The 15,701-nt window shown below is 40.5% G+C and overlaps 1 protein-coding gene and 1 pseudogene across 27 annotated transcripts in view; one reads left to right on the forward strand and one right to left on the reverse strand.

Annotated features, from left to right (window-relative positions):
* The window catches only part of Ncor1 (nuclear receptor corepressor 1), a 142,434-nt gene that overhangs the window by 4,400 nt on the left and 122,333 nt on the right, over window positions 1-15,701 (reverse strand). For 23 of the 27 annotated variants that reach the window (XM_029483963.1, XM_021177219.2, XM_029483964.1 and 20 more), the window contains 7 exons: window positions 12,898-13,063; window positions 11,884-12,377; window positions 9,027-9,155; window positions 8,185-8,348; window positions 7,680-7,891; window positions 5,326-5,469; window positions 3,607-3,749 (listed from right to left, as the gene is read on the reverse strand). In XM_029483963.1, coding sequence (XP_029339823.1) covers window positions 3,607-3,749; window positions 5,326-5,469; window positions 7,680-7,891; window positions 8,185-8,348; window positions 9,027-9,155; window positions 11,884-12,377; window positions 12,898-13,063 — 1,452 coding nt within the window. The remainder of the gene's footprint in view (window positions 1-3,606; window positions 3,750-5,325; window positions 5,470-7,679; window positions 7,892-8,184; window positions 8,349-9,026; window positions 9,156-11,883; window positions 12,378-12,897; window positions 13,064-15,701) is intronic. The other 4 variants (XM_029483985.1, XM_029483983.1, XM_029483977.1 and 1 more) reach the window with 2 other exon arrangements.
* Window positions 9,190-11,163, forward strand: LOC115032316 (annotated as a pseudogene).

Consider the following 15,701-nt stretch of genomic DNA (forward strand, 5'->3'; position numbering starts at 1 on the left):
TAATTCAGAACAGTAAGAAATGTTGCATTGCTAAAAGGGGAAAGCACACACACATATAGAAGAGAAGAAAGTTCTTGCAGAACAGGAATCCAAGCTTCCTAGTGATGAAAGCCTGGACTGAGGAGCCACCCCAGGGGACAGTGTGGAGCAACGGTGCTCCCAGGGCTAAGTGGAAGCTCTGCCCTTAGGGACTCCCCGGAGAAGAAGATGCTGCCTTGATTCATCGCCTATCCCTGGTAACAGTACAACAGGACAGTCATTTGCAACTTGAATAAATATAGATGAAATGAAAACCAACTTTAAAAGCACTTGTACCATAAGGGAAGGGACCTAGTGACCTAAGTTATTTCTGTCACTTATTTACTACTGAGGACATTAAAAGGCAATAATAATTTTTTGGAAGTATATAGATCTGTAACAAATGATACCTGAGCACTATATACTATGGGAGGTAGACTTCTGTCAAAGGGTGAGAGCCATTTATGAAGAACACATGCCTAGAAATTAATATTAGTGATTGGAGCAGTTTGAAACTGACAAGAGGAAGAGGGGAGAGTATTTTAAAACAGAAACTACAGGCAACACAGTGGGTGAAGTCAGCCTGAACTAACACAAAGTTGATAGGACTTATGTAGTGTACCATTACTGATTGAGCCACAAGAGACTAGAAAGTAACCCAATGAGAATAGGTGTGGTGGTATATGTTAGCCCAGCACTTGGGAGGCGGCGGCAGTAGGGTCTCTGTGCCAGAATTATTAGAAACTCTTTATCAAAAAGCCACACACATATACAAAATTCAGATGAATACAATTTTATTTAACTCAATAATAGTCACAATAACCACACTGTGGCCCCCCTCCCTTCCACAGCTTAAATATGCTGTTTTCATATATAGGTCAGAATGGCCTGGTAACAGTAAAAATGCCACTTTCTTTGAAAACAATATGTACAGGGTCTGTGCAGCCCCAGCTGTTCTGGTACTCTGTAGACCAGGCTGGTCTTGAACTGCCGTTTTCTACATTCATGGGGCCTTATAATTTAAGTGCTTAATAAGCCCTCAGATAATCAAATCATACTGCAGCTTGAGGCCTCCTATGTGTTGGTTTGTTTTTTTTTTAAGATTTACTTATTTTATATAAGAGTACTCTTATCTGCATGCCAGAAGAGGGTATCAGAACTCGTTATGGTTGTGAGCCACCATGTAGTTGCTGGGACTTGAACTCAGGACCTCTTGAAGAGCAGCCAGTGCTCTTAACCACTGAGCCATCTCTCTAGCCCCAATGCCTCCTTTGAGATGTGACGATTTGTTTATAAACGACAGGAAAGAAAAGCACCCGAGAGCTGACCTAACGGAGGAGGCCAAGAAAGGAGTGAGTGGATTGACGTCAATTATGAAAGAGCAGAAAAGACCCAGTAATAAACTCTATTAAAAAAAAAAAAAAAAAGAGAGCTGGATTTCAGATATAAATTCAAGAGTTTTCAGTATGAGATTCAGTTTTAAATGCTCCAAAATTAGCGTGTAAGGGAAGAGATGCTGAGAGCCCTAGAGAAACCAACCAAGAGCCAGGCTAAAGAAAAGCTAACTCTGCAAATGGGAGGTGGCACACTCAAAACTGTGAAGGCATCAGAAAAGTGAGTGGTTTGGGGGCTTTTGGTTTTTCAGTTCTATTTCCCAGTTCTTGAGACTGGAGAGATGGCTCAATGATTAACAGCACTAAGTGTTCTTCCAGAGAATCTGGGTTTGATTCCCAGCATCCATAAGACAGTTTACAGCCAACTCCAGTAACTGGGACACAATGCTCTCTTCTGGTCATTGTAATACATAAACCTACAGGCAAAGGCACTCATACACATAAAATGAAAATAACTCCAGACTCTTTAACAACAGTTTGTTATTTTGGCCTTAAAATGTCAGCACACTTTATCTCCTCTTAGGTAACTGCTTTTGTAGAGAACACTCATCAACACAGGACTTAGATTAGTAAATGCCCACTGAATCACCAGAGCTGTTACTGAGGACAGTGTAAATACACTATCAGGAAAAGCTATCAAGTCAGCTTTACTAACTCACAGCATTCTCTGGTAAGAATTTGGCACCCACTAGTCGGACAAGACAACAACAGGGTGAAATATTCCCCAACAACCTGCTGTCCTTCAGCCTTGGGTCTCTATGCTTGGAAAGGTCATCTCTGAGATAAGAGTATGCACAGAGAGCACCAGGGGTTTTTGTTGGTGATTGTTTAAGAGTGTAAGCAGAACCTTGAAGACTGGAGATGAAAGGCCTGGCATGGCAGTGTTTTAGTGATGGACTGGGTGTTAGGCTGACAGTCCTGGTCAACATTCTGTAATTTGTTGCCACTTCAAGAGAATCTAGTGCATTCCTATCTTGAAACCCCTTCCACTAATGGAGATTATTGCTCACTTTTCCATAGTAAATCTATATTTGATGTACTAAAATGATGAAAAGGAAAGCAAGGTATATCTATTAACTAAGACAGGGTAAGTTCACAGGCGGTGGTGGACTCATCCTTTTTCTCTTTACCATTCAGTAGAAACTCAAATTCAATGAACACTAATCACAAGTATTAGAGGTATAATTATACATCTGCCTCAGTTCAGTTTCAGAGCCCAGAGTTTCTTTTGACAGGGTCAGGAGACTAACAAATCATAGATCAGAGACAGGTCTCTCTAGATTCCCTATCATTGGTAAATTAATAAAGCTGGCTGGTAGCAGAACACATGCAAACGATAGTACAGCAGCGATCTGATCAGAGCAAGAATATCAGCCCAAAGGACAGCAAGAGTCTGCCATCCAACCTTATGAATACATTGCCAACAACGTTGGAGACCACGTACAGAACAGCTAGGGGTGCATTGGTGGAAGCAAGAGACTCAGGTTGCAATGTTGGGTTTGAGTTCCATTCCTATTACTGCTTGTGTGGCCTTTATCAGTTATTAAATCTCTCTGACTCAATTTCCTTCCTCACTTATAAAATGAAGATAATTACATGTAGTGTTGTGCACAATAATAGCTATTTAATCTTTTTCAACAATTACTATTTATTTTTTTAAAGACAGATAAGTTTATCATAGTTGCATTTATATGCTACATGATTACACTGAGACCCTTGAGATCCCATCAGGTTCTGGCAGGTTAAAAAGCGGCTAAGACGAAGCAAGTATAAATTGCCCTGTCCGATGGATTACTAGTAATCCACAACACAGCAAGGAAGAGGTAGTTTCACTTCTGTTTTTAGGTATAATGTCATGTAACTTAGCTATTCAGGTTACTCAGAAGAATAGGAAGATAGCCTTACATTATAATAAGAATGATACAAAAAGTAGGGCAAACAGGCTTTAAAACAAGATAGAAATCAACAAAAAACTATATAAAATTAATTTTGTCTCAGCATTAGTTCTCCATGAAGATGAATGGCTTCAGAAAACACCCAAGTTCTTGCTTCCTAAGAAGGAACTATTTGTGAATTTGCATAGAATCAAAATGTTCTATAAAACCCATCAAACTCAAATATAAAAAAAAAACATTAGAGATAGCATTGGTAATGCATGTTTTATTTGGAGTTCATGAAAAAAAATCCCACTTACCCATATCAGAGTCACCTCCACCAGAAGAGTTCAACTTACGAAAAATTTCCTGTTTCTTTGATTTAACCATGGGTGATGTGCTTTCAAGCTTGGTGAAGAATGAAGGCAAGTAGCTTATACTTCCTGGTGATCGAGAATCACTCCTGTCAGGAACAGAATTCAATCTATTATAATCATGTACCCTAGGAACACTCCTTTAAATACTAGGTACAGAATACTCAGAAAACCAAACCCTAAGCATATGTGACCATGAACTCATTAGGAAATAGTCTAATGCTTTTCAGTTCTGAGAAATACAACAGCAAAATCAGTATTAAAATAAAGGTGATCCACAGGAAGATGATATATAGCTCTATCTATCTAGTTGGTTTTTTGAGACAAGAGTCTCATTATGTACTCTTGACTGTCTCACTTTGTAGACAAGAAAGGTCTTGAACTCAGATCTGCCTGCCTGTCTGCTCAGTGCTGGGATTAAGGGTGTGTGCTACCCACCATGCTTGACTAATCTACAGCACAAATTCCTATAAGATAAAATGGCAAAGTAATAATTGGAAAACTTATCAAGGTTGTTGGTTTTGTTTTGTTTTGCACTTCACAGCACAAACTATGGTTATTTAAGCTAGGAACTAACTTACTAGCAGCACTGTCTTTTAAGTACACTAGTTGTGACTAATGACACACTTGTCTATAAAATAGCAAAAGCCAATCACTAGTTGGATCTTAGCAAAATAGCTGCAGTATCTACATAAAATGGCCTAACTATAAGACAAACAACAGAAGAACTTAGTCTTAATACAAAGAATCTCCTATTTCATTGGTAGCTTCTATATTCAAAGTTCAGCAAGCTGCTCTGACAGAGATGGTAACAGAACACACCACTGACAACCCCATCAGGTTATATGTGCTCATTTACTACTGAAATACAACAACATTATCTGTGAACAAAGACAAAGAGAGGAAAAATGGTTCCCAGGCATAAAAATCCAATTTGGGAAAACATATGAATGTATAATTATTTTCTTCCTCATTTCATTGAAGGTAATAACATGTATTATATACAATAAATACTCAGAAATTCACCAGCAGAGTTAGACCTGGTTTAAAACTGGACTTTCCTCTCCGTACAAGGTTTGGCAACCATCAAATCGTGTCTCTAGTGTGTTAATACCAAGAAAACAGTGGTTTTTTTTTTTTTTGAAGAAAATGAACTGAGAGAAAAGACAACAGAGAATATAACGTAAGGGAGAGACAGCAGGAAATGAAGCTTTGTAAGCCTGGCCCTGAAGGAATGCAAATGCCACGCTAGTGACTGTGTTCTTCACATTGTGTCTCAGCTAACTCTGGGGACAAATGAGGACTGCTCTGTAATTCAGGTCAACGTGGTAAAAATAAAATGTACAAGGAAGGCACTGTGCTTTGTGTGCAGTCCTGAATATTTGACATAGGATAAATATTCTATGTTGGCTGAAGTCAGGTAAGTCTTTGGAAAAGGTCTTGAACAGCTAGCTTGCAGGAGCAATGAACAAGTCTCTCTAGCTTACTTACTGAAATGTGATGCTTTGGCTACTCGTATTATTAGCCCGAGTAGTAACGTTATCCAGTAGTAGTAGCTCAGGGGAAAAAAATACTCCTAGTCTTCCCAGAGTCTTATTCTTTATAAGAACCAAAAAGAGAAGAGAGGCAGTGATTTAGGCAAAGACATGTGTGCATCCTGCTTACCTTTGCTCACCAGGGTCCACTCCCCTCTGTGACAAGAGCAACATGCTGTCCTGCTTCTCATGCACAGCAGGGCCTTGGGGTGGGGAGATGGGCTCATAGGGCTCTGATGGGATATGACTCCTCTCTGGAGATTTTCCAGGCCTGCTGGGGTAGAAAATGCAACATTTTAGGTTGTACTCAGTCTGAGGCCACCTCTGATTTAACATCTGCATTTAACGTATAATCTTATAAATGATGGTATTTCCTACCCCAATCAATTCTACCATTCTTAAAATCGTAGTAGTTGTGAACCTTCAATCTTCTATCCATCAATACCCACATGCATGAGAAAAGGCCTAATTTATCTTCAGGTCTTATCCTTTTTGGCATAACCTTTAGTTTACACACACTTCAACCATACATATTTATTTTTTAAATGTAAAAATAAGCACACACATCTTCCTGCCTCTTTTTCCCAATTATCAGCCATTTTCATATGGCTCATGATGCACATTCTATTCTAAAACTGCAGGGCTCCCTGGGTATGGATTAGTGGTAGGCCGTTTGCCTAGCCTCATTATGTAAATATTTTAGATGATAAATAAAATAATTTTACTAAGAGCAATGAAAGAAATTAACCATCGTCTTTCAGATTCATGGATGTAGGTTTTAAGTAGAGAAGCCAACTGGAAACCTTCTTCATAAATGTCATCAATTGTTCCAAATCTCTAACATAATAGTTGTCTGTCTATGTATTATGTATCTATATATGTATCCAATTATGTATCTATCTGTTTATGGTGTGGGTGTCTCATTGTTTTTCAGGCTAGTCTAAAAGGAACTCCTAGGTTCTGCATGTCTTCCTTCTTCAGCCTCTGAAGGATTAGAGCCAGCCTTCTGTTCTTGGTGACTTCACTTTTCTTTTTTAAAAGAGAAAAAGATACACTGAGTGTGGTGGCTCACACCTTTAATCCCAGCTCCCAGAAAGCAAAGACAGGCGGGTCTCTTCTAGTTAGAGGCCAGTCTGGTCTACATAGCAAGTTCCAGAACAGTAAGAGCTATAAACAATGACACTGTCTCAAAGGACAACCCCTACCCCACCCCCCAAAAGAGAATAAGCATGCTTTTATCATACCTTTAAGATCATTAAGCCTTTTTAAATGGGTATGTCTAGTATTTGCTTCAGAACACTCCAGTATGGCATGGAGATGGTGGGGGAATGGGATAGGGAAGTGAGAATAAAACAAAAAAGAAGAGCCAGGCGTGGTGGCGCACACCTTTAGTCCCAGCATTTGGGAGGCAGAGTCAGGTGGATTTCTGAGTTCAAGGCCAGCCTGGTCTACAAAGTGAGTTCCAGGACAGCCAGGGCTATACAGAAAAACCCTGTCTCAAAAAAACAAAAACAAAAAAAGAAAAGGAAAAGAGCTGGCCCCTGGCTGCATTGAAGTGTATGCGTGTGGTTTTGTATTGTGTTTTGTTTGATTCAGGGTGTCTACATAGCCCTGGCTGTCCTGGAACTCACAGAAATCTGTCTGCCTGCCTCCACATGTTGGGATGGGATAAAAGGCGTGAGTCACCACATCTGGTGATTTTCTACTCTTAAAACCAGCCAACTTGTTTTTTTGAAACAGGGTCAGTTATCTGCCTGTCTCTGTCCAGAGTGCCATCTGTACCTGGCTCATTTAGAGGGACAGTCATCTCTTTGTACCTAAGCACTGATTTCCACTTGTCTCATTTATCCATCCTCTGTATATATTCAGAGTATTTGCTACAATCTTTGTTTTATTGATAGTCATATTCCTGTTCTTAGCATGTTTATGGATTTCCTATTGAAATATAATTTGATGTTGATGTTTAGTGTACTACTTTGAACTAAAACCTCTGATTCCTTTTTGATAGAATGTAGAACATTGTTAACAAATAGTACATATGGTCAAGCCCTGGGGCCTTGTCCATATGAGGCAAGTGTGCCAAAACTGAACTATGCTCACAGTCTCTTTTCCCATTATTGCTATTGAGTTTTTTGAAATGGTCTCATTATTTAGCCTAGACTAGCCCCACGCCCTTGCCTTCTGAGTAGCTAGAAATATAGGCATGTGCCTGCCCAGCCTGAGAAGGAATTTTCAAAGACTACTCAAACTTGTGCAAGGACTACCCAGCTACTTTTGAATATATATTTATCCACATATACAGTGCTAAGTACCCAGACAGTAGACATCCTGAAAATAACAGACAGGAGAAAAGGACCCCTAGTTCCCCTTTCCAGAGAATAAGGGCAAATGACATTTGATATGAGAAATGAATCTTCTAACTTATAGACATATTTAAACTATCTTGTTACTGCAAAATTTGTTTGGTACAAAACAAAACTATACCTTCCCCGGGATTTATCCACAAGATTTTCTGGAGAGACTCTAGGACCTGGTCTGGGATGCAGGACAGTCTGAGACTGTGATTCTGGGCTGTAGCGACTTGAGGTTTTAGTTCTTACAGGTGTGGATGACAAAGCAGATGGTGAAGTTTGGAATGTAGAAGTAGAAGGCTGCGAGGGAACTTGATTTCTAGCAAAATCTTGTGTGATAATTTGCTGTAAATGAGAAGAGGAGGCGGTCATAAAGCTGGTAAATACCTGCCAGGAGAGCTCCCTGTGAACTCAGCTTCTTGTTTTGCATTCTCTGTGTGTTTCATTCTGAGTACAAAACAGCCTTAAACTCAGCAGTAGTCCTGCCTCAAAGTCCCGACTGATGGGATATGTGCCCCCATGCCAGCTTAAACTAAATATCTTTGCTAGGATTTTCTTGTGTTTTTTTTTTTTTTTTTAAAACTGCTTTCTGCATAATAATAATGGCAACAACAACAACAGAAGTAGAGAAGACTTACACAGATGTGGTCAGCAAGTGTGATCAGTCGATGGGTCCTGGGCACCTGTCCCATTCCCTCTGACTGGGAAGATGGGGGCAGTGGTGGCTGTTGCTGTGGAGATGGTGATTCCTGCTGGGACCGATAATGATGCAGTGGTCCTTCATACTGTCGAGTGGACTCATCTAATAGACGGTAGGTAGATATATTATCCTAAGGATGCTACTGGCCCACACTCAGTATCAAATATAGAGCATAACTCAGAAAAATGTAAGATATGCACCAATACACATAATTTATGTAATTATATCTAGAAACAAACAAAAAAAATCAACTGATTTATTCTACTAGTTTTCATGCTTCTGAGTGTAGAAGTAAGCAGAATTTTCAGCCATTTTCCTACGTGTGTATATGCACACGTGTTTGTTAGAGTGAGTGTGCACATGCAGCTGCACAAAGGCTGCTTGCTGTCAGTCTCTTTCCTCTATTGCTGTCTGCCTTTCTATTTTTGAGACAAAGTCTCTCGGTGAACCTGAAGCTCATGGATTGGCTAGCTAGTGAGTGGAAGGGATCTACCATTCACACTCCCTGCACCTCTTGCTCCAGTGCTGGGGTTACAGGACTGGATTCTTGGTATCTAAATTCAGGTCCTCATGCTTGTGTACCAGTTACTTTAGATCTATTTTCAATAAACTATGCACAAAAGAGTAACAATAGTTTAATAGTGTATTTTGTTAGTACAGCTCTAAGTGTTTCTAGAGTAGATTACTCTGCAACAAGTTAATCTTACCATGGCCTAGACAGGAAACTAGAAGCAAATGTTAATGCAAACAAGAAACACAGAAGTGGCAAAACAGACATACTTTCTGCTTGATTTGCCTTAACCATCTCTGGCTGATAGGCCTGTGGCTTTTCCTGGGGTGGTGCAGGTGAGCTGGCAGGACTTATCACCTCAATAGCATCACTAGCTGTTTCATACCTGTGAGAAGACACTTTAAGAAAAGAACCTTATTTTAAAATAAATCCATGGAAAGTATCAAAAGTCCAAGTTCTTCAGAGCTATTTGCATATTTTAGGGTTTTTTGATTCTGCTAAAGAGAAGTCCAGTAGCATTCCATACTAGCAATAAAATCAGACTCAATAGACTGTTAAAGCTGCCTCTGTGCCAAGGGTGCAGGGTTTTACAGCATGAGATGAAACAGAATTAAAAACATATTTGTTGTTAAGCCCATGGGAGCTCGAAAAGAAACCCTGGGCTAACATCATCAAAGGAGATTAGTAAGTAAGTAAGGGTAGATCTCAACAGTTGATTCCAATACTCCCATTTCTGTGGAACAATCTGATCTTAGCAAAAAGGCCACAGAGCTGGTTCACTGCCAAGACTGTTACTGCTTATAAAGCACTAGAGTGAGAGAGCGCCATGTCTGTCTTCAGGCCATCACAGTTGTGGTGTTGACCAGCTAGGAGCCAATTCAAAAAGGGATGTTGAGAAAGACAAGATTTTTGTTCAGACGTGTGCCCAGTGCCACACTGTGGGAAGGGAAGCAAGCATAATACTAGATCGAATCTCTATGGTGTATTTGGGCAGAAGACAGGTCAAGCTGCTAGACTGACTTACAAAGATGCCAATAAGAAGAAAGGCATCACCTGGAGAGAGGAGACCCTGACGGAGTGTTTGGAGAACCCTAGAAAGGGACACCCCTGGAACAAACATCATCTTCGCTGAAGTTAAGAAGGTGGTAGATGGCAGACCTAAGAGCTAATCTTTCAAAAGTTACCAATCACTAATTCTGCCACCTTATTACAAAACCAATGTCTCATGGCTTTTAATGTGTGTCATAATTTAATTCATACAAACCCAAATTAACATCATGTGTGGCTAACAATGTTTTTGTTGGACAGTCCTGATTTTAGTAAAACTGATGTGTGGCAAAAAAATAAAAATAATGACTTTTCTCAAATAACTAAAGTATTAAATTGTGAAAGTGAACAGGAGTGGTGGGAAATATGTGAAGAAAATAACTTCAAAGAGAGGGAAGATATCAACCAATTCTGGAGAGTGCTCACACAGATCCCTCTAAGATACACACAACTTTCAAGAAAATGGCTGGTCTCTGTACATGCATACCATGGGCAGCTTTTATAAACTTGCCATGCTTCAGAGCTGACATTTTGGGAGAATCAGGTACAACTTCCTTAAGAAACTTCTGTTAGAGGCCATGTACATGCAGTACCAGAGCCTGAGTCGGGGCTGTGACCTTGGCTGAACACAGGCATAGGAGATGAATTACGTTACCTGGTCACTGCATACTGCTCTTACTTAAATGAGCATCTCTACATACCTGTCAGGAAAACAATGCCTAGGAGCTAAAATAAACCACCATATTGTGAGTAACTCTGACTTGAAAGGTTTGTATTCACTGTTGGTCATCACTGCTTATGAACCAACATTTCAGATGACAAGAACTGCCAGTATTCTGGCAGCATGCCCTCTAATTGCGAACTACATTCATGTAGCTCGTGAAGATTGGGGTGCAAGGTAAAGGATGAGGGAGGATCTCAAAGAGTTACATTGAAAATGACACTGAGTAGTTGTCACTAGGCTGTGTCTCACACAGGATGTTGCCTAATAATACAAAAGATAACTGCACTCAAAAGTAAGAACACAGGAATCTAAGAATTTGGGCTTTTTGTTTTCAGACTGCTGAAAATACTCCCAAAACAAAGTCTGGTATCAGACATTGACCCGAGATGTCCTGCATTGCTCTTCCCTCTGAGCTAGCAGGTTTTTGCAAGATGAAAACCTATGTAGTACACATTCAAGGCAGTGTTAATTCTGCAGTTCATTACCAAACTGCCTACTTCTCTCAGAAAAATTTGACAACTTGTAACTGCATAAGTGAACACTCAGACAAGGCCTGTCTGCAATCCAGTGCTGCTGCATTTCCTTAATGGAGATAACAAAGCCATGGCTATGTGATTAAACTCCTCCCAGTATAACACAACTGCTTGTTCTTTTCTAAAATTTCAGTAGAATCAAAATTAGGTCATATGTAGGAAAAATTTAAATGACATTTTATTAATTCATATATTTTCTTCTATGTATAGAACCTGTATTACTGCATACATGTGACATCAGCTGGTGCCACAGTCATTTGTCCCCTTTCACTGTGGGGGTTGAGATCACCAGATTTGGTGCTAAGAGCCTTTACCAGCTGACTGACCTCACTACCCGTAAGAAATTTTAAAAATGCTGCACTTCTGTGTAGTATTTTGATTCTAACTTGGACCAGAATCCAATTCTCAAGAAAGATGCCAAGTTAATACCGGTCACTAATTATAAGCTTGTTTTCAAACTACCTTAGAAAAAGGACAGAGAGGCCTTGGGGAGATGAGTGAACCTAGCAGACAGTTGCTGAGAGCACGCACACTGGTAGCACAGACCTTGAAGATGCTCCTGTTACAGTGCAGAAGCTCCTCTTCCCAACAAGCCACTGTTCACTTAATCCTGTTTTTCCCTAGATAATATATTATACTTAGAACATAGGGATATGTAAATCATAAGGATACTGGAAGATACATTTTTGCACCCACAATACGTCTCCCATGTTGCTGCCAGGCATTAGGATTGTTTCATACCAGGATGGGCTTTACCTAAAGCATAAAGTAATTCTTTACTCAGATTTTACCACATTGTGAAACTCAGATTGAGATACATACAGCTACTAGAAGAGTCTGAACTTTGAGAGCCACGTTCCCTCGCATCCTTGTCCGAGGCAATTTGCCGGGTGATGATCACGTCTATGAAGTTAGCTGCAGTAATGGTAGTCTTCCCTCGGGTCCTTAGCTCTTCCTCATATCTGGATTTTGGAGGAGGCCCTTTATCTTTCCCAGCCTCAGAATACACTACTGAGGCATGAGGCTGGGGCTTGCCACTTGGAAGGGCTGAAGAAGTGCACACACACTGAACAGATCTCTTCTCCACCTCCAGGTTTTTCTGCTCTAGCTGCTGCTGTTCACTAACTGCTGCTGACCTGCTTCTCAAATTTTCTTCTAACCTGGCAGCTTCATGCTTACTCTCTTTTGTTTTGGAAACATCCATCTGGGGTGCAGAAGCTGCAGCATCCACAAGAGCAGCCAGGGCATCCGCAGCAGTGTTGTAGCGGGAGGCTGGCAGGCCTTGACTTATGGAAGGGCCCCCCGAAGGCAGTGGCCTGTAAACAAAATAAAATAAAGGTACTTAAGGGAAGAGTATAGGGGAGGGGGAATACTAGAGAGATGAAAGAAAAAAATCGCATTTAAAAAGAGCTTAGCAAATAAAGAATCTTGATCATTATAGTCAGTGGTTTAAAGATCAAGATGGGGGCTGGTGAGATGGCTCAGCAGGTAAGAGCACTGACTGCTCTTCCGAAGGTCCTGAGTTTAAATCCCAGCAACCACATGGTGGCTCACAACCATCCGTAATGAGATCTGACGCCCTCTTCTGGTGTGCCTGAAGACAACTACAGTGTACTTATGTATAATAATAAATAAATCTTTAAAAAAAAAAAGATCAAGATGGCTCAGCAGGTAAAGGCACTTGCTGCCGAGGCTCAAAATCTTAGTTCTGATTTTGGGACCCACCCAGGTGTAGAGAGAGAGAGAAGAGACTCTCAGAGGTTGTCCTTACAGACACATGCAAGCAGTGAACTTGTATTTGGTGAGAATGATTATGAGTACAAGAGACTGACTGACATGATGCGTAGCTGAGCAGTGGGGTCCAAAGGCGTGATTACACTGGTTCCATTGGTGCCCTGGAAAACACTGGGTCTCTGCTGCAGGACGCTCTCCTGAGTTCTTACTGAAGGGGAAGGGGAGCGAACATATCCGTGGCTGCCAGGGCGGCCTGGCTGTTCTGAACCTGAATGGGGGGTAAAAGAAAAAGTCAGACTGATAATCCAAAAGAAGCAGCTACAGAAATACGGGCAGCAAAGTCTACAGACTTTTTAATTCCTAGGATTACTAAGCAGAAAATGAGGAGAAGACGAAACTTGATACATACTTTTTAGAAATGGACTCTTAAGTTTCTCAATAAACATACAATAAACCCCAACAAAAATAAAACAAAATTCCAGTTGTCATTTACTCTCATTTCCAATCTTGTTAAGAGTTTCCATCTTGATTCCAAAAAGGAAAGAAAAGAACCAACAAGGAAGTGCTACCCATTTCAGGCTCGAATCCTATAGACTGCTGCCAATTCTAAATTTTGTATGATCTCCCAATCAAAGTAGGTGCAACATCCCATGAATCACAATAAAAACAACATTTGAGACTGGCTTGAGATCTGGAGATATGGGAAGGCAGGCTGAGCAGTGAGCTTCAGGAAGCCCACTGTCTAAGCCTCTCCAGCTCCGCTATTACTAACACAGGGTACCACACCTGGTGTTTACAGGGTTTGGGGTTCAAACCCAAGCAGCCACACTTGTATGGCAAGCACTTTCCCGTGCCCGCTCCTCTACTTCTATTTCACCATTACATTTGTCTCAGCAAGCTTTCCCTTGTGAGAGGAATCTTGGCAGTACTCCTTCCCTAACCCCCAAATTTGTCATCCATAGCTACGCTTCTTTGAGGCTTCAGAGTTTATCATTTAGCTTTAACACTCTCATAGTGGGGCCAGGAGAATCTTAAACTCCAATTCCCTGCTCAATTTCTTCTCTACTTTCCTTGTACTGTGTTCTCCCTCTACCTTTCTACCTCTTGCTTTGCCTGTGGAAGAGCTAGACATTTTAGCACAACTTATTCCTATAGCCAGTATGACTTCAGCCAGACTTTTTGACAGTTTCCCCACTTCGGAACACACTTATCAGTATATATCAGTATGTCTATAGAACCAGTTCCTAGAAGTAGAACTGCTAACCAATGAGTTTTTACATTTTTTATGCATAAGTGACCCCATTTTCATGGCCTCTGTCATATATCAGCTTCTGTGAAGCTGCAACAGATCAATTTGGTACCTGATGAGGAAACAGTATTTGGTGGTTTTACACCTGTTATTTTGTAGATCAGTGGGATCAACACCTTTTTAAAACCTAAAAGCTATGTATCATTTGAATTTGACTTTAATTTTTTTCATTATTTTTACATAATCTACATGGACCCAATATTATGTTATTACCACATAATTAGTCACAAGCATTTTTTTAAAGACCAGGCTAGTAGTAATTTTTCTTATTTATAAATAATGGGTTATATTTTATGTGTTTTGACTTTGCAGCTATATTGAATACTGTTGACCATAAGTCATCAGCAACAATAAGGCTGGAGCAAACGTGATAACTAGCTTGGGGTTCCGTCTATCTGCTGACAGTACCACTGATTTCAAAGGCTTTGTCCCTCATGAAAACACTAACTTGATTGACACCCTCTTGCCACTACATCTTCATTTCTGTAACTACCTATTGCAATCATCATCTCTTCCTCTTTTTGCCTATACCTACACTGCCCTTCCGAGGGCATCTAGAGACTGCCTGCCTCCTGTCTTCACACCTTCTTCCAGGATTCTACCTGGAAGAACCCTCTTGATTGGGTTCTAACTCTTATAGATCAGTCTGTGTTCTTAAGTGTCAGATCAGTGTATCTGACAATATGGGACTATTAAATGGCCTCATTTTTTAATTAAAATAATTGAGAAAGACAAATGTATCAGGGATAAAGAGACTGCTCAAATATCTGTCAGATCAAATATGTCTAAAATAAAAATAATCTTTGCTCTCCCTGATTGTGATCACATCACATGTACATAATTCCTCCTCTTTTTTTATTATGAGGCAAATGAACAATCCTCCTTCCTCAGCTTCCTGAATGCTGGGTGTGGTAGAATGAATGAAAATGGCCCCCATTGGTTCATGGGGACTGGCTCTATTAGGAAGTAGGTTCTTGTTGGAGTACGTGTGGCCTTGAGAGAGGAAGTGTGTCACAGATTTCTAAAGGTCAAGTCAGGCTCATTGTCATTCTCTGTGCCTGCTGCCTGCAGATCCAGATGTAGAACTCTCAGCTCCTTCTCCAGCATCAGGTACACTCCCATGCTTTCTACCATGATTACAATGAACTATAAGCCAGTTCCACTTAAATGTTTTCCTTTAGAAGAGTTGCCGTGGTCATGGTGTCTCATTACGATAAAACCCTAGTTAGGACACGGTTAAATAGGCATGTGCCATCAGGTCCAGCTCAGCTTAAATTTGTAGCTTATTCTTATTGTTTAACCTATTTGAGTTATTGTCAACATCCTTTGATTCTGCTTCTGTGTGCTCAGCAATTTCTTTCTGGCCATTCTCTGTGCCTGAATGTTTCACACTATCATCTGCATATGCATGAGTTCCTGAGACAGTTTCAGTGAACAGCCCATCCCCAACTTCAGTGTTCTAACACATCCCACGCCACTCTAAGAAATGCCCTTCTGGTCACATGACTGACTTCCTAAACAGAATGACAGACAGTGCTTCAAGATGCCATGTCTTTTTCTAACCATTCTTTTAACCATTCACTCTTTAAACTAGAAC

Source organism: Mus caroli, chromosome 11 (assembly GCF_900094665.2).
Source record: "Mus caroli chromosome 11, CAROLI_EIJ_v1.1, whole genome shotgun sequence".
Taxonomy (NCBI): Eukaryota; Metazoa; Chordata; class Mammalia; order Rodentia; family Muridae; genus Mus; species Mus caroli.